At 41.2% G+C, this 25,304-nt stretch overlaps 1 protein-coding gene across 1 annotated transcript in view; it reads left to right on the top strand.

Moving 5' to 3' along the window:
• DCC (DCC netrin 1 receptor) overlaps positions 1 to 25,304 on the top strand; it is a 428,960-nt gene that overhangs the window by 368,114 nt on the left and 35,542 nt on the right. The window contains exons 20-24 of the mRNA XM_034072648.1: positions 1,868 to 1,975; positions 4,202 to 4,396; positions 9,909 to 9,941; positions 20,404 to 20,469; positions 23,456 to 23,618. Of these exons, the coding sequence (XP_033928539.1) occupies positions 1,868 to 1,975; positions 4,202 to 4,396; positions 9,909 to 9,941; positions 20,404 to 20,469; positions 23,456 to 23,618 (565 nt within the window). The remainder of the gene's footprint in view (positions 1 to 1,867; positions 1,976 to 4,201; positions 4,397 to 9,908; positions 9,942 to 20,403; positions 20,470 to 23,455; positions 23,619 to 25,304) is intronic.

The raw sequence follows: 25,304 nt of genomic DNA, 5'->3' as shown, positions 1-25,304 counted from the left end.
ACCCTGCCCAGCCCTAACTTAACAGCATCCAGTGTTGAGGAGTTCAGTACTCTCCTAGGGAGACTATTCCAATGGCTGGTTGTTCTCCATGTGAAAAATGTCCTTCTTTGTTCAGCTAGAATCTCCCCAAGAGTAACTTGTGCCCATCACCCCTCATCTTTTCCATGGGACTTCTTGTAAAAGGGAAGTCTTTGTCTTCTTTGGAGCCACCTGTTAAGTACTGGCACATGGCATAAGGTCCCCCTAAGCCTTCTTTTCTCCAGGCTGAACAGAACCACCTCTCCCAGCTTTTCCACAGCTTCCCAGTCCTTGGATCATCTTTGTGGCCCTTCTCTGGACCCAGTCCAGCCTGTCTACACCTTTTCTGTATAGCAGGGAAAAACTGAACAGTGTGTTCCATATGTGGCCTGACAAGCACTGAGTAAAGCTTTCACATCACTGAGCTGAATGAGGTTATATACTGCAGAACCACTAGATTTTTCCACATTCTCTATGATTGCCTATATATCTCTCTATAGTCCCCTGTCCATAGATAAGAATGGCTGTGGTTTTGCTGAGGGTATTTTTCTTCTTCATCTGTTGTAGACAGCAGCATGTACATTTGGACACCGAGTTAAGTACGTACTGCGTTTCCTAAGGGGGGCTGGTATCTTGAAAACACTCTGCCTTTACAAACTGGTTTCTACCAGCAGATACCAAATGAGGTCTGCCGATAAATATTGATTTGTTGGCCTTTTTTTTTAATGAAAGCCACAGTATACGCCACTTAAATAACAAAGGGAAAACAAGAGGGAAAATATGTGTCCTTATATTTTCCCATGTGATTGCAATGCAATTATCTGAGCTTGATAGAGCAGCTCTGTTTATTAAGGGCATCCTGCACTGCTGATCTTTATTGCCTATTTTGTACCCATTCTGCATGTTGAATTTCCTGTAATGATATTAAAGAACATACATATCAGCACCGATAAAGAATTCACTCAAGATTATCACCATGGCTAGGGAGAGTTGTTATGCCCAATATTCAAAAGCAACTCTCAGAGCCAAGTTCCATCCCCAGATCAGCCTACACACGTCTTGCGAATATGAAGGATGTTAATAAGTGTTAAGGGAAACATCTAAAGCTTTGATTTTTCTCATGATATCTTATGTTCACAATCTGCTGAAAGCAGAGCTCAACTTCAGCTGCTCAGCAGAGTTCATGTTTTACTCACCAGCACAGAAATGTTGTGTTACTGGAGGGGTTTACAAGCTTTGCTAATTTAAGCTCAAAAAGAGAAAATCTAGCAAAGTAAAGGGTTAATTAGTTCATTAAAACATGTCAGAAGGGTTAATATCAGAGAAAGGAAAACAGCATTCAAGATAAAAATGCTGCTTGCCTACAAAGAGATGGATGCACTTCCATAGGAATTCCTGTGAAGGTAAATAATATCACAGGATAGTCTTGGAAAAAATAGACAAGGGAAATTTTGCTTTAAAAATCGACTGAGATTCATTTATGAAAATGGTTATTTCTTGCAGTTTCCTGAAAAAGCAGGGCCATGCAAGATGGAGAAGGCTTCTTAAGGGGAGACCTGAGAGCAGCTCCAGTGCCTAAAGGGGCTGCAGGAAAGCTGGAGAGGGGCTTGGGACAAGGGCCTGTAGGGACAGGCCAAGGGGAATGGCTTGAGCTTGCCAGAACAGGGGAGACTGAGCTGAGCTCTTAGGCAGAAGCTCTTCCCTGGGAGGGTGCTGAGGCATTTGAAAGGATCTAAGAAAGCAGTAGACGCCTATAGTAGATGACCTATAGTTCATGACTGCTATGGTGTGTAAGGAATTCAGAAGAAGGCAAATAACTTTTATTTTCTATTATTTCCATTATTTTCAGCTCCAACCTCTGCTCCCAAGGATTTGACAGTCATTACACGGGAAGGGAAACCACGGACTGTCATTGTCAGCTGGCAGCCACCGTTGGAAGCCAATGGAAAAATCACTGGTAAATATTTAAATTATCTATCTTCTCCATTTATTTACCATTCTGAGCGTTTGATGCTTTCACTCATTAACTCTTTTTTCTTGGGTGTTATTTGATCTGATGATTTATTTTCTTTTACTTTTATCAGCCAATTTGGTTTAGGATTCAAGGCAATGTTAGGAATACTGTAAGATCTAGAACTTGGGATGTAAATCTATATTTTTAAACGTTAAGAGCAGTAAGTTAAAAAATGGAGCACCTGAAGTGAAGGTTTTGTGGTTCATGCTGCTCAGTGATAATTAGAAATGACTAATAATTAGTATTTTGTTTGGCAAGAGTGCAATGCATAATACATGTAATAATAGGTTGCTCAGTGCAGCACATCATGACAGAATTTATTGGTAGATATTTAATTTTACAGTAAGTGTTTAAGGCAATGATGATCAGGAAAAACCCTAATATTGACTGACAAGAACTGAGCTGAACGGATGCTTCACAATGACAGATTTTGTTTTCCAAAACACTTCATGTAACCTTAGTGTCTAATTAAGATATTCATTATAAACCTTTAATGTTAATTTAGTTTGAAAAATACAGTAGAGTTCTATCTGAGATTTTGCTTGTAACTGATCATTTTGGGCTGTTAACAGACATCTCAGAGCCGTATAGTTATTAGGGGAATTATTTCCCACCTTCAGTAACGTGCACATTATGGTCACGTTACTACAAACAGCTGGGTTGGACCTGTTCTACAGCGTATTTTTGTGTGGGAGAATGAAAATGTCACTGTTACTGCTCATAATCCCAGTAACACACTGCTGAAGCATTGAGGAATATAAACGTAAGAGGAGGAACACTTCACAACAATGTCCCGTGTGAGCCATTAGCAGTGAAGAGCCCTGGGTAAGCTTTTAACAGTTGTAACTCAGCAGGGCCTTACTAGCATCAGATGGGCTGTTGTGAGTTACACCAGGAAAGTAAACCACTTTATGTTATCAGTAAAAGAAAGGATATATTTCCATGTGGACATCCCCCAGCAATAACAATTCCTAGGCCAGACTTGCATAACTGTATAATTTCACTCTACATTATCATCAGGACTTTACAATCCGTGACCATGTCCAAAAAGAGGATGTTTTGATGAAATGCCCCTGTTTACACTAACCTAATCTAGCCATTAGAGATAAAACATGACCATTCTGATGGGCAGCACACCCAAATGAGTGCTAATAGTCCTGATTCCCCAGTGAGTAAAAGACAAAATAAAAGCTTTCCTGATTTCCAAAGCATGAAATCACTCCATGGTAGCAACTTTTATAGAGCTTTTTCCATCAGCAGCAGCATTTAGACCTGGGACCAAACTGGAATCCCTGGCATCTATGCATGAACTTATTTCTTCTGGCACTAGGATGCAGAATGTCTCTCAAGGGAACTTTTTGCTGAGTGTGTGGACAAATGTTTCTTAAGCATATGAAGCAGGGTTGCAAACTAGTTAGAGGGTGTTCTACACCTCTCAGCCCTGATTACACTCCTTTTTTAATTCCCAGAAGTTCATTTGCAGGCAAAGTAATTCCTATAAACAGTATATATATATATAGGATTATATATAGGATATAACAATATTATATATATATATATAGGATATAACAATATCCTAATGCTGGTGCTTGTGGTCTCTAAGTTCTAAAACTTCTAAGTTTTATTCAGTGGAAAGTAGTTATTGTGCTACTTTAAGTTACCAAAATTCTGAGCTACCAAAAATTTTAATTCTCCATGTTTTTCCCAAAATACTTTCACCTGTATCTGAAAAGAAATATTGCATGGCTTCCCATAAGCACCCTGTCATTTAATGTGTGTCATTAATGCCATATGATTTTATTTCAGGATGGAAACACTAAAGACTTATATTGTATGGCTTATGGAAGCTATCAGACTGAATGATATCTCAAATTTCACCTGAATTTGAGAAATGAGCTCATAACAGCCTTTTAATGAGTGTTACCTATTTTTATGTTTGCTAAATCTGTATTTCTTACAGTGAATACCGTAATCGTGGTTTTGTTCCAAAAATAAACAAAGTGTGTGTTTTTTGTAACTTTGCTCAAAGCAAAATAAACTGGAGGCCTGAAATCCCTGCTTTTAAATAAAAAAGCCGGATTTCTAAGAAATCTGAATTTTACCTGTATTTTGCAAGAGAAGCACATTAAAATTTGTTAAAGTGCTAACTGAGAGGTTGTGTTTCTTCAGCTTACATCCTCTTCTATACTTTGGACAAGAACGCTCCCATTGATGACTGGATTATGGAGTCCATCAGCGGTGACCGGCTCACCCACCAGATCATGGATCTCAACCTGGACACCGTGTACTACTTCAGAATCCAAGCTCGCAACGCCAAGGGAGTGGGGCCCCTCTCTGATCCCACTTTCTTCCGGACGCTGAAAGGTTTGGATCTGTGTCATTGGGATAGTAATAACACACAGAATGTTCTTATGCTTCTGTGGGAGCTTTGCAATTAATTCCATTTCAGCCAGAAGTGATCCTACTTCTTGAAACTGTTGGTGAGAGATAAAAGCAAAATGCTGGGTACAGTACTTGACGAAAGTAAACCATATAATGAGGTGGTAACTATATTTCTAGATTCAGTCAGCTGGGGGAAAGCACTCTGACACCACCTCACTTTCCACCAGCAATAACAAAACTAATTGGATTTGACTGAATTTCTCTAGGGAGGTCCCTCTTCATTTTGGATCCTCTGCTGACTGTAGGAACCTGTAATGACTCACTCCTATCAACAGAGCAGGCACGCAAAATCTTGATTAGAAATCTCAGCAAGCTGAGATGCACCTTGCCTTTGCATGGGGAAAGTTCTTCCACATATTTTGCAGGAGATTTTATTAGCAACAGACTAATTAGTGCTTTACCCTTCTCTGTAAGAGACCAGTGAGGATGAGAAGGCAAAACAGGGGCACCCTTTATTTTCCTGGTATTCCAGTGCCCACATGTTCACGAGAGCAAAGGACTGTACTTACATCAGATTCAATATGAAACCAACACAGAGAGAGATTCCTTTGCTCTCTTCCCCACTGTCTGTCTGTGTGAAGCCCTGACATGATCTACCCAATAATTATTAGTTATGAAGATGTAAGCAATATTACTGTTAGTGGGAAGCAGGGTGCTTGAGGCAGCTCAGCTCCTTCTATTTTAACTGTCACTCAATCATTTGCACAAAGGTATGAAATTACTTCTTAAAAAGATGTGTAATTAATGAAAAACGCAAATGACACAAACAGCAAACCTGTTCCAGGAAAGAAGCACGTTATTTCTGTGCCTTCTCTGGAGAAAATCCTGGGATTTGTTTGTAAAAATAACAACATAGCAGAAGGCAATTGAAACAGGACACAGACTGGGCCTGAGAAGTCATAACTGGAGGGCAATTAAGGAAATCCAGATTTAAACCTTGCTGGAGAGGCTTGGAATTAGTGCTCACACTCAGGCCTCTTTTTAATTAGTCATAAATGACTTCATTTAACGTGAGCTCTGCTAAGCAAAGTGACTGCAGAGAAAGGGGTGCCACACCATCCCTGTATCATTCCCATTAGGGGATTTGTTGTTTGATTAGTGGAAGCTTGTATTTGAATTCTCTGTCAGCAAACCTTCATGTGAATAGCAGATTTTTGCCCTGCTTGTGAGGAAAGGAGGGGAAACTCCATTTTTCAGCATTTAAGAAAGGCTTTTGATGAATGAGCCAGTGTCCACAGCCACACGGGCAGAGAGCTTGCCCTTTTTCCTTCACTATCAGTGATATCAGTATCTGTAAAGCATGTTATTGACCATTGAATAGGAGTGAAAAGCCTCATACAACAGTTTCCGTGCAGTCAGTAGAGAATCAGAAAAGAGAAAGAAAAATTGTGTCAATTTGTTCTGAGCTTATCATCGCCTGCCCAGGTTTGCAGGACTTACTTGTCCAAGTCATTTTTCACTCTGAATGAATTATTGGTAAGATCCTGATTATTGATTCCCTACTGCCAAGAAATGCGAAGAGATAGCACTTTGCGGGTGCTTCGTCTCTATCAAGAGGATGGTGCCAACTTAATTTCATGCTCACAATTTGTGCCAAGCAGAAGTCTATTAGTCTGAGCTTAAAATGAGACAAGGCATCAAAATATAATAACCACAGACTAATGAGATATGAAAAGATACAGAGACCCGGATATCTAACTAAACCGAAAGATTAATGCACTTGATATCACCTGCTTTGTAATGTTTACACAAAGTACCATGAAACTCATTTGGGAAATGAATTCTGGATCAGACAGCATCAACAGATACTGAAAAGATGAATTTATACATTTGTTACATCTTGTAATAGCCTACAAGGACTATGTCTAATACCCTGCCATGAATACTTAATGATATCCACCCTAAATATGTCATGTTCAATACTATTCAACTGTTTTTTTGACAAATTTATCCCTACACTTGAGGTGAAAAGACTTTCTGAAGTCTTGAGTGCATTCTGAATTATGCAGAAATGTTGGTTTCCTACCCATAATGATTATTAACAGAAGATATGTATGAGCCATATGGTTATGTGTGTTCTGATGGCAAATCTATGTCCTGATCAGAGGAAGTTTTAAATCATGAGGAGCTAAACAGGCATCAAAGATCCACTAAGTCACCCACTGTCTCGTTTCATACATTACAGCACTTAAAGCTCTGCAAGGGAACCAAGCTATTACTTGTGTTGTAATTGCAATGGGAGTATTTGTAGTGACTTTCCTTTACTAATGAAGATGTAGTGATCTGTGAGAAAGAGATGTGTTTACTAGTAAATAACACTCCCATGGAGCAATAAGTTTATATTCTTCCACCTCAGCTTCACTGATGATAATATAGACAAAAATGGGCAAATCCTGAGGTTATGTAAATCATTGTTACACTGTGTACTTCAATCAATCTCTGACAGTTTTCATCAGTTGGGAATCTGCTGGTTTTATGCTCTGGCTGGTTAAATTTATCACTTAAAGCATAGAGAATATGATACATTCTTAGGGACCAGGAATAGAAGGCTGAAATGTGATTGAACATCTCACCTTTTTATTGTTATATAGTTTGGACCAGAATTTGAGATTGTTACTAGGATTTTTCTTAGTGTTTCCTGAGTATAGATGACTTCAGTAAATATTATGTATGCATATATATTTATATGTATTTAAGGAAGAGAAGCAGACAGCTCCCAAATAGTATGTGCATTTTGTGCAACGCAGGGTATTTTCCCAGACTGCCCTGATGTTAAAGCCCAAGTCTCCACGTTATATTAATTATATGGCATATATATGAATGATTTTCAGAAAGTCATTAATGTGCAGAAGTAAATAAACAGTCTGAAATGTTATTGCAACTGCCCAATGAAACACGGCAACTAAAGAGTGAGTGAATGAACTGGTGACAGACAGAGGGGGATGAGGATTTCCTCAATCTTTTAAATAACTTGTCAGCAACTTGCTTTTTCATCTGCTACAGAAACCAGCAAGTTTTAGAGCTAAACTTCCTAATGTGCTTATGCTTATTTGGCTCAGCTGTACCTATTCGGAATTTCGGCCAGCATTTACAAACAGACCTTATTTGTGTGCTGACTCCTTTAATAGATGACAATGAGGGAGTGGTTATCAGAATCTGACAAAGCATATAAATATATATAAATACATATATATATATTTATATATAAATACATATAAAATTTAAAAAGTTGCCTGTTAATGCACTAATAGACATAACATCAAGCATGGACAAAGCACTGAATTAGATGTGGTTGGAAAAGGGAGAGAGACGAAGTAGTTAAGAGCTCACAGTAGTCTCAGATATTCCCATTGTGCTAAGATCAACCAGGAAATCCGTATTCCCTGGCTTTCTACAGGACACCAGACTTTAACTTGCCGCTGCATTTCTAGTAGAGCCCTGAAATGGCAAGTGATGCCGATCCCGCTGCTTTACTCCTCTTTTTGGAAAGGATGGTGTGGGGCAGCATTTCTAGCACTGCAGTGCCCTCTAATGCTGCCTCAGCATCGTAGTCCAACAGCACTTCCCAGTTCATAACAGCTCCAAAACTTGAGCCCCTAGGACCTGCTGGAAGCCAGTCTTAGCCATCAGGGCTACATGTGGCACTAGAGGTGTCACGGGTTTCACCTCCTCTATCACTTAGAGGAGCCAGGGCAGCATCTAAGGGGCATCCATGCTCAGACAGAGGTAACCACACTCACAAGCAAGGTTTCATGTTTTCATGTGTATTTGTCCTAAGGGAAAGGTGATAACCCAGATATGGCTCAGTGGGGAAGGGCAGGCACACAGGTTTCTAGAACGCTGGAGTCAATATGCTCCATATACCCACTTCTCTGCACCCCTGAGACAGGATTAATTAAATTAAATTAATTTAATTAATTAATTAAAAATGACTTGAGGTTTTGGGGGTCATCAAAGGAGCTATTCCCTCTCTACCACATGCACAGAGCTCCTAGATGTATCTTTAAATGTAAATTACTCCTACTTCAGTACCTCCATTTGTTCCTAGCATGATGCCATGGTCTAGGGGAGGTTTTGCAGTGATTTTAGCAGCGAGGGGAGCAGCATGCCCTGCACCTGCAGGCAGTGGTTATTTGACTTCCAGATTCATGTACCAAATCACTTCTTTTCCCCCAATTTCCTGTACTTAAGATTCTTGCATAATTTATTAAGCAGAGGACTGGTTAATGCTCTACGATAGTAGCTACTTATGAATCAGAGGGAAGTTTAATTCCCTCAGCCATATCATGAATAGTCAGAAGTTGTAGCTGTACAGAAAAGCTTTTAATATATCTATTGAATTTTGAAGTCTTGTCTGGTGCACTTCACGCTATCTTTTATGGTTATTATGCAAAAACATGTAAATAGTTTTAAACCGCTTTGTAAAAAGCTGAAAGAATAATAATGTAAGTCAGAGCAAGCTTTTAGGTTGTAGGTGGTTTGACTGTAATTATTTAAAGAGGCAGTATCTCTCTCCCTTTTCTTTCTTGCTTGATTAAACTTTCCAGATTATACCAAAAAAAAAGAGAAAGAATTAAAAAAAATATATAGTAAAGGATTCACATGTGGAAGAACTTGGTGAAAACAGTCAGTTTGAACTGGTTCTTGGAGCATCCTGGTCTAGTGGAAGAAGTCCCAGCCTATGGCAGGGGAGTTGGAACTGGATGAGCTTTAAAGTCTCTTCCAACCCAAACCATTCTATTACTCTATAAACATTGGACCTATAAGAATACTGGGGAGGGACTCTTCATTAGGGACTATAGTGATAGGACAAGGGGTAATGGGCTCGAACTTAAAACAGGGGAAGTTTAGATTGGATATAAGGAAGAAATTCTTTACTGTTAGGGTGCTGAGGCACTGGAATGGGTTGCCCAGGGAGGCTGTGAATGTTCCATCCCTGGCAGTGTTCAAGGCCAGGTTGGACAGAGCCTTGGGTGACATGGTTTAGTGTGAGGTATCCCTGCCCATGGCAGGGGGGTTGGAACTGGATGATCTTAAGGTCCTTTCCAACCCTAACTATTGATTCTATGATTCAATGTCTGCTATAACTCATGGTGCAACCTTGGGTCAATATTCCAGGAGCATTTGAATGTTTCTCCTTAGCCATATGGTTTAGCTTTAGGTAGCCCTGTGGGGACCAAGAAGCTCGAATCAACAATCCTTTTGGGTCCCTTCCAACTCAAGAGACTGTGATTCTATGATCCTGTGTTTGTCCTCTCAGTTCTCCAGGATCTCTTGGAAAAAATGGAAGGGTAAAACTCACCCTGTCCTCCCGCACCATCCGTTCCCGGTGTGGGAAGGCAGCACCAGCATGCTAACACTAATGGTTGATGTGATGTGTCCACTTGCCTGCGAGGAGCTGTCAGCCTCTAATGACATTGTCTCTTTCTTGCAGTGGAACACCCTGACAAAATGGCTAATGACCAAGGTATGGAGCCCTCAATCTCTCCCCTTTCCTCAGGGCCACGCTGGGGAGGGGGCTGTGCTTCTCACCTGCACTGCACACCTGATGAGGCAGACGCTGGAGCGATAATTAATCTTGTTAATGAAGTTCTGCTTGGCTGAGGCTGCTGCTTTGATGGGGAAGATGTAAATTTTCAGGAGAGGAAATTGTTTTGTCTCTTTTCTGAAGGACCAATTAAAATGTCAGGCTTCTTTGTATGAAATAAATTTTTAGTCTCTACTGCACTTCTGAATAATTCACATTAAGTATAATTAAGCTCAGCATAATTTCCAGGCTCTTCTTGCACCCTTTCGTGGGTTATAGATTAGAGTTCAAAAGCCTTACAGTGATAAATGATATATCATCTTTCCTTTCAAACCAGCAGCTCCTATTTAATAGTAACAAAATCTAGTCAACTTTTCAAGGCATTATCATTACATTTTCCAAATATGAATATATGTTTGATTACTCACAATTTCTCTTCTCCTACCTTTCATTACTTATGAAATCTGTTGCTAGGGTATTTTTTTCCATTTAGTTCTTTCAATTAGAGTTAGAGCACTATACATTTATGTGACATCTGTCCAAGGGAACAGCAACAGTCACATCAGGAAAGTTCAGGCCTGAGCTTGGAAAGTTTATTTGGATTTGTACTCTCATTTTCCACTAGTTTACAAGGCAAAGCAAGGTGTAAACCTCAAATCCCTGGCTTAACAGTAGGTGCCATCTTACTCCAGCTTAGGGAGTTGAACTAACCTGCAATAAATAATTCCTGGAGAAAGACAAGATAGAGTTATATAGAAGATCAAAGTCAACACTAGACTCTTTCATTGGCTTTACTTCAACCTGGAGCATCCCTGGAGGATACCCACAGCATATTTCATCACTAGGATTTGACTTTGTAGCAGGTAACACATATAGTCTCACAGCAAGGTAGCACATTGGAAATTCACCCTCTGATTTCACCGTGTGATTTGCTAAAAGAAATAGAAATATACAAATTATAAAATAAACCAGCTGGTTTTCTTGGTATGACTCAAATTGAAAATGTCAGGTTTGAATAGATAAAAACTATTCTCAAATTGTTAGGTTACAAAGAAGCCCAAAAGTAAATTGTCTGCATGTCTTTTTCAAATTTGCATTTAAGATGTTTTCAGGCAGGTTTGGAAAATCTAGGAGAGGCTTCAGCACAAAATCACCTGGTTAAGCAGAACAGGAAAAGTGTCAAGTTCAATAAAAAAAATGAAAAAACAATAAAAAAAGAAAGAAAGAAAAAAAGGAAGGTTGGATGGAAAACAGAGTGTGTGTTTTAGTTCTTCACCCAGTGTGCTGCTCTGCTTCAACGTAACTGCATAGCTGCATGTCTGTACTGTAGTGATATTTAATGGATCTCATTGAACGATCTCAGAACGTGGAACATCTGCCTTCTGTGATGATTGTGATTTCCAATGGCAAAGCCAGGACCAGCATCCCAGCAGGCATGACCTGCTATAGCCATTGTAGGACAACCACTCCTATAGATATGGTCCATCCTTTTAGAATACTGCCAGAGGGGAGACTGAGCTGAGCTCTTAGGCAGAAGCTGTTCCCTGTGAGGGTGCTGAGGCGCTGGCACAGGGTGCCCAGAGAAGCTGTGGCTGCCCCATCCCTGGCAGTGCTCAAGGCCAGGTTGGACACAGGGGCTTGGAGCAGCTGCTCCAGTGGAAGGTGTCCCTGCCCGTGGCAGGGGTTGGAACTGGATGAGCTTTAAATTTACTTCACACCCAAACCAGTCTGTGATTGTATGAATACTTGCTTCTGATCTTCTGCCCATGAAGCAAGTATCTGTGTAAGCAGTGTCAGGCTTGTTCATGGATTTCTGCTTGCTTTTGTTCATGTAAAGTGGCAGAAAATCCAGAATTTGTTGGATGCTCTACAGTTTTGTGATGTTTTATGGGAGAAAAAAAAAAAGAGTAAGAAATGTGGAAAAGTGGTTTTATGCTCCATAGAGTGGTGAACTCATGCCCATCAGACAGACATAAAGAATCAAATCCTCTGCAGAAGGACCAGCGTATCCCACCTTGTGTTTAGTTAATGGGAAAATGTAAATAAGCATGACAGATTAAGAGCAGTTGTTCTGTATATGGGATGTGAATACATATTCCTCAAACTACCACAGAAAAAAGAGCTCTGAGTTGTTTTGTTTGTGCAGTTGTTCTGGGAATGCTGTGCTCCTCACTATGGGAAAACCATCACCAAATGATTCATTGTTCTTGAACAGCCCAAACAGTGTTTGCAATGTATTTAATGAGTGATCCCCTTATAGACTTTAAGCAGGAAAGATTTCAACAATTCTCATGCAACTACTTGCAGCATGATGTCTTGCTAAAGCATGTCCCCAGGGTGATAACTGTGCTGTGATTACAGGCACAGCCTGTGATTCGCAATTGCTTTAGGTGTGGTGAGGGTTTTTGGTTTGATTTAAGTTAAATAATGTACACAAAAATGAAATTAGGGTAGTGTGTTTTTAGCAGACAGGAGGTATGTACAGCTGGAGTTAAACACAGTCACTCCTGGTACATAAATAGTCTTTTGCCTGGGTAGCTGAAATACACTGCGGTTTTGTTCTCTAGGAATGTAGTATCTAAGGAGGATAAATTCTCAGCCTTTTGTTATATCTTACAAAGGCTTGTTCATATCTGAATTCAGTTTCCATTTGACCTCAATGATGAATTCTAATGATGAAGTCTGAGGTCATCACCTGCATTTCCTTGATCTCTAGACAACTCTGTTAAAAATAAGTGGATGGTGCCAGGTCTCACTGTACTCTATGCATAAGCGTTAAGACAAACAAAGTTAAAGTTTCTAAAGGCTCATTTGCCTTAGAAATCATCAAAGCTACTTCTTTAATCATCCTGAACCAATGTCTACTGAAGTCAATGGGAGCCTTTTAAATTACTCTGTGCTTTGGACAAGGCCCTCAGGGCCATTTCTGCCACAAATGCAATTCTTATTGAGTGACATGAATTAACTGTGGTAGGTCATCTGTCTCTAATGCTGGCTCATGGTTCCTGAGGTCAGGAAGCAATATTAACTACTTGGCAGCAAAGCATTGTTGGAGGGGGCATGGGCAGAGACCCCAAGGTTTCAGAGCACGATGAGATGGAGCTTTGCAAATCCCAGATGTGTGTTCATCTGGAAGTGGTGGTACAACTGCTACCATCCCTAGGAGAGGAGAATTTAGGGAGAACTTCACATGTCAGGGTAAACACGCTCCCTATTGCTGCAAGTCCCTGGGAGATCTGAGACCAGATGCTGCAAGAAGGAGCTACCACTTTCAAGAGGAAGAAGGCAAGAGATACCCCACCTCAGTTACTTCATTCTTGTCCATGAGTGAGGGATAGCATTGAGCCCACCCCATCCAATGAGGCTTTGGTCCTACAGTGTCTGATAGACAATGAGAAATCCTTCAGTGAAATGCAAATAATGCTTCCAGGGTGCAAAAACTGTTATCTGGAAGGCAAAGAAAAGAAGCATCAGCATCTAAAGAATCAAACCACTTTCCAAAGAGAGCCCTTAAACCAGAAGTGGGTCCCTATCCCGTAAATGTGTCAGCTTCCTTTCAGATTTCTACTTTGCCAGTATGCAATCGGTAGAGCAGGGCATATGCAAAGACAGTAAAACTGGTAATGTAAAAGTAAGAATTAAATTACAGTTTCAGATGCTCAAGAGAGAATTTTTGTCACAAACATTATGTATGTGGGGCAGGGCTTTCAGAAGAGCTGTGATAGAGACTTGGTGGAGTCTAAAAAACTCGTATTTATGACTTTCATCTGAAATTTATAGAGGCAAACTGGGCAAAGGAGAGATTAATTAATTGTGGTTTATCTTGGTCCAGTTTTCCTTTGATAAAACAATATTAAGTTCCTTAGTCTGTATTTTGTCAATATAGGACTTGTCAACAGTTTTCTGTTGACATCAGAATTATATCATTGCAAGAGAAAAAAAAAAAAAGATTATTTCTGCCTTTGGACTACAAATGTTTTATAATATCCATGTACATTTTGATAAAAAGAAACACAGTTTTGAGCAAATGTTTTTTCTTATCTTAGGAAATTTCAATGTATTTTAATTCTTCTGTTGTTTTCTGAAAACACACCTCCTGTGGAATGGGTCATATAAACTGTCCAGATAAACTGAAATATGACCATGAAAAAACACAAACTCAGTATTTCCAAGTTTAGCCTCAATGTTTACTGCCATGGTGAGGCCAATGAGAAGCCCCACACCTGGAGAAGGACCAGTGACCATACCCAGGCTCAGCAAAGGATCACCTGAGACAGGCATCGACAACAAACCCTGAGGAAGATGGTGTTCTGCATTGTTTTACATCCATAGGAAGGCACGTGGAAGGGTTTCAAAGTTATGCTGGGGGATTTGCTATTTCATACCTTGGTACTCTGCATCTCACGAGTTAACAGCACACTGCTTGCTTCAGCTTTCACAACAAGAGGGTTTGAAGCACAGTCTGGTCATGCTCAGACTGTGCAGTTCAACCTCTTCCATGTTGGATTATTGCAGGCATGTCGTCCTTTTCCCATTTGAAATCTTCTTGTCCTTGCTTTTTTGCATATGATTTCATGTTTGAAACAGCTGCTGGTACAGCTAGAGGCTGATACCAGTCCCAGACAGTCACATCACACTGTGACTGCAGAAGGCAGCAAGTTTGCCTCTTTATTTCTGTTAAAGGTGGCTCCAGGCACTCTGTTCTGAAGCTGTTTTGCAAACTCTGAGCATAGCAGCAGTGAAAGGCTGAGCAGTTCAGATCTTTTTTAAAGATCTGCCTCCCGAACAATAACACAGTGGTCTGTAATGCTCTTTGCTAGAGGAAAGAAACAAGTATGCCATTTATTGGAATAACCCATTATGGGGAAATAATAATAATAATTATTATAATAATAATATTTAATAATAATAACAACAACAACAATAATAGTAGTGTCTTTTAAACTCTGCTGTCTGGCTGTGTTTACGAAGCAGGTGTAGGAACTCTTTCTTAAGGCCCCAAAACTTGAAAGCATCTCTGAAGACATGCTTGAAATTTAAAGAATGGTTATTTCTGCATATGGATTTTGTTTCCTGCTACGTTGAGACACAGCTGAGCCGACTGCCTGCGGATGCACTTCAAAAAGGAGGACTAGAAAGTCAACAGGTGATGTGGTATCTGTCTGAATGATCTCCCTTTTCTGCCCCAAGCCCCAGCATCTCTCCCAGAAGTCTGGTGGTTTATGATTGTTTATAAGCAAATCTGCAAACATTCCTGCCAACACCCCTGCCTTCACCAGGCTCTTCCACTGTCACCAGGACAATGTCTCCCTTGTTAGCAGGTGCTGACCATGGATGGGAAGAAGACACGGCATGCTCTGACTTGTTTAAATGCTAATGGTGCAGAACTTCTGCACGGAGCGCTAGTGTTGCGTATCTCAAAGTCTTACGGTGCAGTCACCTGGCAGAGGTCAGTTCTTCAACAAGCAGCTTCTCCCATCCAAGACAAGCAGGTTTAATCCTGGTTTTGAGTTTCCTTCTCCTAACACTGGCCAAAGAGGGAAGTTGTGAGCGGCCATATGCATGGAGGTGGATCCTCACCTCAGTGCTCTCTGAAGTCAGTGTGACCCACTGCTCCTCCTCTCACTGTTTGTGCAAGTATGTGATGTGCCTGCACAGCATTAGACATTCCAGGCTGCACTGGATGAAGAGAAGCCTCTGGAGTGATACCGAACTGCTCAGCATGTATTTCCTCTCTTCTGACTTGCATTTCTACCTTCCCAGAAGATGATACCAAATTAGAACAAGTTGCTAGGGGAAAGTTTCCTTTTTTCTCAGATCTGTGTGTCTGATTTGGGCAGAATCTTTCATTGCCCTTTTCGGCTGTCCTCTTTACTCTGCATTTACCGTCTGAGCTTCGTTATGCCACCAGCTTTCAAGTATGGCTGCAGGTCAGCAGTGAGCTAGAGCTGCCCCCCAAGACAACTTACTATCTTCTGGTATCTTCTGCTCTATCCTGGAACAGGTTTCCAAGTGCTCAGTGCCATAACTAACTTCAGGAGCTCAGCTTTTGCCTGGAAACAGGGGAGCGGGTTTTCTGATGGCACAGTATGCCTGACAGCTTGTGTTGGCTGTTTGTGAGAGCAAATTACTTGGTTTGCATTCTTAAACCTCCCAATGACTTAGTTGGCATGCTTGAACCTCCCTGGGGCCACCCGTGGGGCAGGAAATATCACTTGCAGGCTCTGCTGTCTCATGTGAGAATATTGCTCATTTGATTTTCTCTATAATTTTGACTGTTTCAAGCAAAACACAGCAGCAGTGCAGGCCCATGCCTGGTTCAGAGGAGCCAGACAATGCAACAGCACACGTCATTCCCCATCCATCTCTCCAGATCATGGAGTTGCCTTACAGTGAGCATTTTGCAGGGAGAGATCATTCCCTCAACGTCTGCTCATCTGCTCCTGCTGTGTGGGGATACCTGAAGTCTGTGAACAAGGAACCTGCTCGAGTAAAGCATGAAAAAGGAAAGAGATTTACAGCAAAATGACAGCAGAATTCTTGGCCAGTTTCCGAGTCCTGGAGACGTGAGAGGATGAAGAACTGTTGCTGTCACCAACAACTTGATTTTATTTTGCCTTGACAAGACCAAGTTGAAATGTTTACTTCATATAATGGCACCTGAGATAGAGTTGTGGGAAAAGGATATGTTTTTTTCAGAAAAAGACTCAAGTTGCTGAAACATTTCAGAGATAGAGTTGGGGCAAAGCAGAAGTTAAATAGAGAAGAGGTGAGATATGAAACATATGTTCGTATGGCTGCAGGTTTTGCTGCCTCTGAAAGCATGCTACCACCTTTAATACAACTCATTAAACAAGCAGGAGAATCAAGACTCAGGACTGTTAAACCTCAGTTAAAGGTTGTAGACCTGTTGAAGTGAGTCCTGAGTAGGGCCATGAGGGAGCTGCTGCGAGGGCTGGAGCAGCTCTGCTCTGGAGCCAGGCTGAGAGAGCTGGGCTGGGGCAGCCTGGACAAGAGAAGGCTCCTGAAGGGGACACCTGAGAGCAGCTCCAGTGCCTAAAGGGGCTGCAGGAAAGCTGGAGAGGGGCTTGGGACAAGGGCCTGTAGGGACAGGCCAAGGGGAATGGCTTGAACCGGACAGAACAGGGGAGACTGAGCTGAGCTCTTAGGCAGAAGCTGTTCCCTGTGAGGGTGCTGAGGCGCTGGCACAGGGTGCCCAGAGAAGCTGTGGCTGCCCCATCCCTGGCAGTGCTCAAGGCCAGGTTGGACACAGGGGCTTGGAACAGCTGCTCCAGTGGAAGGGGTTGGAGCTGGATGAGCTTTAAGGTCCCTTTAACCCAAACCAGTCTGGGATTCTATGAGAAAAAAGCAGCTCTAAAAGAAACAGCTGATGAGTCAAAATTTTATTATGTTTTGTCCCAAAAGATGGAATGATACAAAGGAAAAAAGATCCACAGGAAAATGTTGGAAGCTGAAGAGAGAGTCTACTGTTTGACTTTAAAAGACACAAATGAATTCTAGATGTCTGTTGAGTTATGCTCCACTTTTATGGACTTTCTGGCTGACAGTCAAGGTTTACATCTGAACTCAGTGGTTTGGGAGTTTTGTACTTGTTTTCTGTAAGACAAACACACCGATGGATTTAGGAAGAAATTGCAGAGCAACAGCAATAGTAAGCACAGTACTAACAGACCAGTGCAGTGCTAACAAACAAATGTAGTGAGGATGTTGAAGTTTAAGTGGAAGCACACAGGTTAAGCTTCCTTTTTTCCATTAGGTTATTTTAAAGGTAGTCAAAACCTGAGGCCTCAAAACTGAATGAAGAAATGGCCTCAAAATAGCAATGTTCTTGCACATCATTTGATTTTTAAAGGGAAATAAAACTGTTGCTGAGTGATAGCTAGAGGTAGAAATGATTCATGGAGGTCTGTTGGAACAAAGCATGGATAATACTCAGCGGTTTAAGCCCTACCTACTCTTTAACACACGAAAGCTTACAATGGATCAAGGATTTATCTCCCATTTTGTAAGTGCTTAGATCTCCTTGTTTATCTAAATATTGAATAATGTTTACATGTCTTAAGAGGAGAACAGAGCTGAATTGCTATAAATTCAGTCTTGGCTATCCTTGACAAAAGCATTGTTGAAGTACTTTTATTTGTTTGGAAATTATTTGAGTTCCTGTTTCTCATCAGGGAAATTGCCTCTGATTAGAAGTTGAGCCTTTGAAAGAGTTACCCTCAGTGAATAAAACTGGAAGATTCTGTTGTCTTGGACTGGTTTTAAAACAGAGCATTTCAGAAACTCTTTTAGCCCAAGATGCCCCCAAGGTGGATGCATTGCCTGAACCTTTCCCCTGGTTGCTGTCTTGCTACATCTGAGTTACAGCCACTCCAAAATGATGACATCCTCAGGCTCCAGTCACCCCATTAGAGCCAGGAATGAAATGAGCAGTTGTTCACACAAATATTTTTACGATTAAAATGTCATGTATAATGCCTTGAAAAGTGTTTTCATGTCAATGCAGAAAGTACTAAACTTCAGTGTCAGGCACTCAGGATTAGGTTTTCTAAGTCTCCAAAATCCTGACTGAGTTGTCCAGTGTGATAAGCTCCTGCTAAGATAGACTAAATACAAAAACCAGTAACATTTAGCAAACTCCCATGGAGTTACCCAGTTTCCCAAGCACAATATAAACCCGAGGTCACAACGTATTTGCATGCTGCAATGTAGTCCTATGAATAGGACTGCTTTAGGAGTGTCATCTTCACTACATCCCTTATATTTAGCTCTATTTTGTCTGCTTTTACAGATAAACATTTTGCAACCTTGTTTTCTTGGGATCAAGTTGTTGTAGCTGTGCAGTTACGCTGATTGAAAAGATGATTACGTTGAAGTCTCTTCTGATGATAATGATCTTTCATTCATTTAGGGCCATTCATCACAAAATGTTTCTCAAATTGGTAGACAAAGTTATGCACGTGTATTTCTTCACAATCCACAGAAATACAAGTACCTCTGGAGAGGCGTATGGCAGTTGTTTAAGTGCACAGCATCAACAAACAACGGAAGTGAAGTGAGAAAACAAGGGGGGTTTAGCTCAGACTACCAAGATATCTCATGTAGATGGTGTCTGCTTAATGTATAAGTTATCTGTAATAATCCCTGTTAATTCCCTGCCCTACACTAAGGTTTCATAATTCTTACTTAATTCCTTCACCAACAAAACTCACCCTACTGAAATTACACTATTTGGTCTAAGGGATGACAGAGCCAAAACAGATAGTGCCTGAGGGTCCTATGGAGTTGTTATTGATGTGGTGCTCCAGCAGCCTCTGCCCATCTCAGGGAAGATGTCTTTTGCCTGAAGCCATATCCCCACAGAGCACTACTTCATCAGCTGAGACTCTGTCACCTGGGAAGGCTCATTGACTTAATAAACAATTAGTTTTGGAGGAATGAGATGGCAGCGTATTGCACTTGGCTATAGTCCACTATGCCTGTACCAAAAGCATGCTGTTGCATAAGCTTGGTCTTTGCCAGAAGAGCGGCTTTTACCCCAAACCACTTCTGCTGTGGACTTTGCTTTCTCCCATGCAGGCAGAGACAAAGAGGAGTTTGGTAGAACTTTACCAACCTTTGCGTTTCTCCTAGGAGAAAAGAGATAGTAGAGATTCTGGCCTTGGCGGAAACATGGGTTATTTAGCCCATCACAGCTATTTAGCCCAAAGCTGATAAATAAGACAAAATAAAGCAGGGAAAAGATGAACACCTCATATCTTTTCTTTATATTAATTTGCAGCACGAGTATGGCCTCGACAGCCAAAGCATTTTTTAGAGTAGTAATCATATATTTTCTTTTTCACTTTCCTTTTGGGGTGCTTTTTTACGTTGGGGTTAGAAAAGAGGCAATAATTTTCTGTAAAATCCAAGCAGTCACAGAGTTCTATTTCCCTAAGTGCATTTCACTGGAAAATACATTAAAGAAAGGTTGCTCAATAGCAGTGGAAAGCCACCTGGCAGGTGGAGACCGTGCCCTTGATCCTCTGTTCAGCACTGTCCCTGTGCTGCAGTTCCAGCCACAAAAGCAGCTGAGTTATTCCCGTTACCCATGGAGGGGGCTCAGATGGATGCTGCCATCGCACCTCAGTTTGTCACTCTAACAAGAACATCTGGACGAGGGGAAGAACCAACAGAACAAGACCAGCTGCTCAAAGGGCTGGAATTCTGCATGCTTTCCATAGACTGCTTTGGTGACAGATTTTCCCCAGCACATATGGGATGACTTTTCCTGCACTGTTTCATTGTTTAAACACTGCCAGACAGGTGCTGTCTCAAGCAGCACTTTTGATTTGCTGGCTTACCTGTTACACCGTGTCTGATGCATCTTTTCTGCCAACAGGTCGTCATGGGGATGGTTCCTATTGGCCAGTGGACACCAACCTGATTGATCGGAGCAGTCTGAATGGTAAATACAGGCTCCATCCAAGCATGCTTAATAATTAAGTGCTGTTTTGGTGATAACCTTCTGCTTCTCTTTATTGCTCTCTTGTTCCTCTCTCTTACGGCTTGGAAGCCACCTAACACACCCACAGGTGGCACATTCACTGTTTTATAAGGGGAGTTATCTCAGCTGTTGAAAATTCCACCCATGTGCAAAACACAAGCTGCAAACCAGAAATGCTAACAGAAAAATAGGGTCAGAATACCATGTATTCTGTTCTGGTTTTCTTAAAGCTGGTCCCCAGATTTCCCATCAGATTTTCAGCTGAAGCAGAACTCCCAAAATTATGTCGCTGGGGATGAAAATCCCATCAAAAAAGAAGTTCTAGATATATCTCAGGCCACAGAAACACCTTTGAAAAAATAATGTCTTGGAAAGAATTGCAAAATGCATTTTACATCATTTTATTTCAGTCTCTGGATTCATGAGACCCCACAGCACTAGGTGCAGTTCTGGTGTTCTCAACATGAGAAGGACATGGAAATGCTGGAGCAAGTCCAGAGGCCATCAGGATAATCAGAGGCTGGAGCACCTCCCGTATGGAGCCAGGCTGAGAACATAGGTGCTGTTCAGCCTGGAGAAGAGAAGCTGTGTGAAGACCTCATAGCAGCTTCCAGTGTCTGAAGGGGGCTACAAGGATGCTGGAGAGGAACTGTTCATCAGGGACTGTAGGACAAGGGGTGATGGGTTCAGACTGGAACAGGGGAAGTTCAGGTTAGACCTAAGGCAGAAGTTATTCCCTGTGAGGGTGCTGAGGCACTGGAATGGGTTACCCAGAGAAGTTGTGAATGCTCCATCTCTGGCAGTGTTCAAGGTCAGGTTGGACAGAGCCTTGAGCAGCATGGTTTAGTGTGAGGTGTCCCTGACCATGGTAGGGAGGTTGGAACTGGATGATCTTAAGGTCCTTTCCAACCCTAACTGTTCCATGATTTTATGATTTAAAATTTCTGCAGAAAATGCCTTTTTTAATTAATTTATCCTGTCCTAAAATACAAAGATGTGGCAGGAAACCCCATTGATTGACAAAAATTAACTGAACATAATCAATGTCAGATGGGATGCAGATATGTATCAATAACTTCTTATTCCTGACCCCATCTTCGTTACCTAATGTAACATTGTCATCTGACATTATTGAGTGGAACAACAGACAAGATTCCCTCAAATGCGTTATCAAGTGAGGGTTGAAAGTACAAATTAATTACAAGGCACATAGCTGATTAACTCTGATTATTTTCCTCAGACAAGACAAGGAGGGAATGCAAAATTGTGTTACTTTTTCTGTCCTCCTCTCCTGCAACCAACACATCACTGTTTTAAGCTTCTCTCCGGCTCTTCATAGTAATTCATCATAAATATAGAAAAATGGACTTTTAAGAAGTAAAAAGAGCTTCCGGGGTCTGCAATAATGGGTAGAGAGAGTTGTTTTTCTTGATAGTCACTGTATTTCATGGGGTGTATTCCTTCAATGCCTCTTACTCAACATGAAGATGAAAAAGAGAAACTAAATCCCAAAATCTTCAGGATTCCTCTACTCAACCGTTTTAATTCCAGAAGGATTGCACTCACAGCTGCTTCTCTAATTTGTTGCCTGAAAAAAAGGCTATGTGAAAAGGGCAAATTATTTAAATAGAATAATTAGTGAAGTAAAGAAAGGATTATTAGGGCAGAAAATCAAGGCAGAATATTACAATTAAATTACATCTACTGCTAACTAAAACTGTTATTTTGAAAGATTTCTCCTTTTTTTCTTTTCTATTCAGTTGTAATAAAGGCCAAATGAGATCCCCGGCGAGTATTATTTCGTTTATACATGAGAGATTGTGGGCTTGATGCCATATGAAAGCTCTTGAGTTACTTTTCTTATGAAATCTTTGACAAGATCAACCCTTTCTGTCCCATTGCACCAAATATTTAGTTTTTCTCCAAGCTTAAGTAGAAAGATACTTTGGGGTTTCTGAGTTTGTCATCTTACAGGATTCCAGAAAGATTGCCTTAGCAGGCAGAGCAAAAGCATTACTCCCTGATTTGTGCACATGCCCATAACCAGTGGTCCAATGAAGTGTAATTTTAGAGGCATTATCCAATAAAATGTCCAAAGGGATTGGAACAGGGTGCCCAGAGAAGCTGTGGCTGCCCCATCCCTAGCAGTGTTCAAGGCCAGGTTGGAAGGGGCTTGGAGCAACCAGCTCTAGAGGAAGATGTCCCTACCCATGACAGGGGCTTGGAACTGGATGAGCTTTAAAGTCCCTTCCAATCTAAACCAGTCTGGGACTGTAAGATTTTAAAAGTATAAAATGTGTTATTCCCAATGCAATGGGGGAAATACTGTTGAAAACAAAGGACCAGTTTGACTGGGACTTGACATAGGAAATTAACTTTTCAGTCACTGTCTTGCTGCTGCATTGAAACTAAGAAGCTCATCACTTCTGAAGATCAAGCCTGTAACCTGCTCATGTGTTGCGCAGGGAGCTGGTCAGCATAGCAATCAACAATGTAATGTGATATGGGACTGTCTGTGGGGTGAACATAGTACTGCTGAATGAATGAGGCATTTAGATTGGCTGACACACAAGTTATGTTCTTGTCTGTAAATACCAAAAAAGACCATACAGGCCATAAAGAAAAAAATCCATAGTCCCTATATTTCCATTTTCAGCTGATAGCAGCAAAAATGAGCTGAACGCTATTGACTCCCAATATCAGGTTATTAACATCCAGAAAATGCACAGTCGTTACTGCTTCAATATTTTCCTGTTTGCTGTACCACTGAAAGGCAGAGACACGTTAATTTCAGCTCTTTATGACACCCTTTTTCTCCCTCTATCAGCTTTCTCAGAGGGATTCATACCATTGACAGGCTTTATGTGTTTTACTTTATGGTGACCCCTAAAGAGGGAATATAGCAAACCCAGCACTGATCATCCCCTCATTATCCATCTTCTTTCAGAGCCCCCCATCGGGCAGATGCACCCTCCCCACGGCAGCGTCACACCCCAGAAGAACAGCAACCTCCTTGTCATCATTGTCGTCACCGTCGGCGTCATCACAGTGGTGGTGGTGGTGGTGGTGGCTGTCATCTGCACCAGGCGCTCTTCAGCACAGCAGAGGAAGTATGTTCTCAAACCACATAGTGGAAAGGGAAAGGCAGATGCTCGTGTTCAAAACACAGCATTTCTACTGTGGAAATGTGGGTTCTGGGACTGGAATGCATTTTGGGGCTCAACCTTCTATTTTTTGAGGTGTCACTCATTGCTGGTGAGTGAAGAATATCCCGTCACCAGGGTAAACCATGGGGAGCAAGTACCCCTCATGTGGTGAGCTTCAAAACATACCTGCCGTGCCCAGCTCTCCATTGTTCTTATTGCCAAGTATAATTCAGACACAGGAAAGAATCAATTCAATTGATTTAAAGGGAAAAAAAAAGAGTATTTGTCTGTGCCTGGTGATATCAGACTTCCTGACTCTGCAAGCCATGCACCTGCACAGCAGAGAAGCACAGACAGTCCTGCTCACTTGCTTTGGGAGGATGTTGTCCTCTCCAGACAACCTGTCTCTGACAGTCTTCCAGTAAAAGCATTCAGAACTGTTTCTCCAGATAACCATCAAAAAAAGACCCTTCAAAACAGTCTATAGAAAATTGTAGGAAAAAAATTTTTAGGATTGCTCTGAAAGGCTATAAAAGGGCAGTAGTGTAAAGCACAAAGCTTTTTTCAGGTTTCATACAAATGAGAAGTGGGTCAGTGGGTTTTAAAACAGCTGGTTTGATGCATTTAATGCACTGAAAATTATACTATTATTTTTCTATCAATTCACTGATTATTATACTGTTGTGAAAGACTGGACATGAGAAACTAAAGTTTAATCCTAGTATGCCCACAAGAATGATAATTGCTTGCATGAGCCAGACATTATTACACGGATTTTGGCACAATGGAGGACAGGATGGTCAGGAAACTGAACTGCTCCCTGTTTGCCAAAATCAGCTTCAGGCTGGTTGAGTGTGGGCAGATGGCAGCTTGGAGTGTTCTACAGTCACTGAGGCAAGTGCTTTCTCTAAAGATAGATGGTTGGGGGTAGATTTTTTTAAATAAGAAAGCTCTCATTTAGGCAGAAAGTGAGGGTCTGTGCTTTTATAAGTGCTGGGGTAGTTGAATGATGGACTGATTTGAAAATCTGCTTCTATTGTGAGTCTTAGCACCTGAAAATCAGGCCGTCGTCTAACAGCCATGAAAATTCTTCTGCTGAATGGAGTTTGGTGAATCCAAGTTAAAGCTTTCTCGAGTTTCTAACAGAGAAAAGGCAATTACAACAGAAAGAGATTCATCTATACAGAATTAGGTGTCGAAAATTAAATGTCTAAGTTTGAGGTAATCAACCTTGACCTCCTCTGTAGCCCCTGGGGAAGAATAGCAGCATTCAAAGAATCGTCCATCTTATCATAAGACATCAGAAGACTTGCCATTTTAAGATGCTTATTGATGTCCACTGATTAAAAATGTGTGAAGCTGGTAGATTTGGATTTGCTGTGTAAGTTGTAAATGTCTATGCTGTAGGTGGGTAAATCTCCCCCAGATGATTGAAAGTGGAGAAAATAGTAGGGCAATAAATATTAAATAGTGCATAAATAATGAGAGATGCATATTGTGACACACAGGGTTTAGATTCCAGTTTTTATTGGCAGCAGGTTCTTAGTTTAGTCACCAATGAACTGCTGGACAAAAGGACTGCAGTGAGGGTAAAGGCCAAGTCTCAATGGATAATGCATGTGTCCTTCCCCAGAGCAAAACCTTGCAGGT

The sequence above is a fragment of the Melopsittacus undulatus genome, chromosome Z (assembly GCF_012275295.1).
Source record: "Melopsittacus undulatus isolate bMelUnd1 chromosome Z, bMelUnd1.mat.Z, whole genome shotgun sequence".
Taxonomy (NCBI): domain Eukaryota; kingdom Metazoa; phylum Chordata; class Aves; order Psittaciformes; family Psittaculidae; genus Melopsittacus; species Melopsittacus undulatus.
The sequence above is the reverse complement of the archived record's forward strand: the minus strand, read 5'-3'. Positions and strand labels throughout refer to the sequence as shown.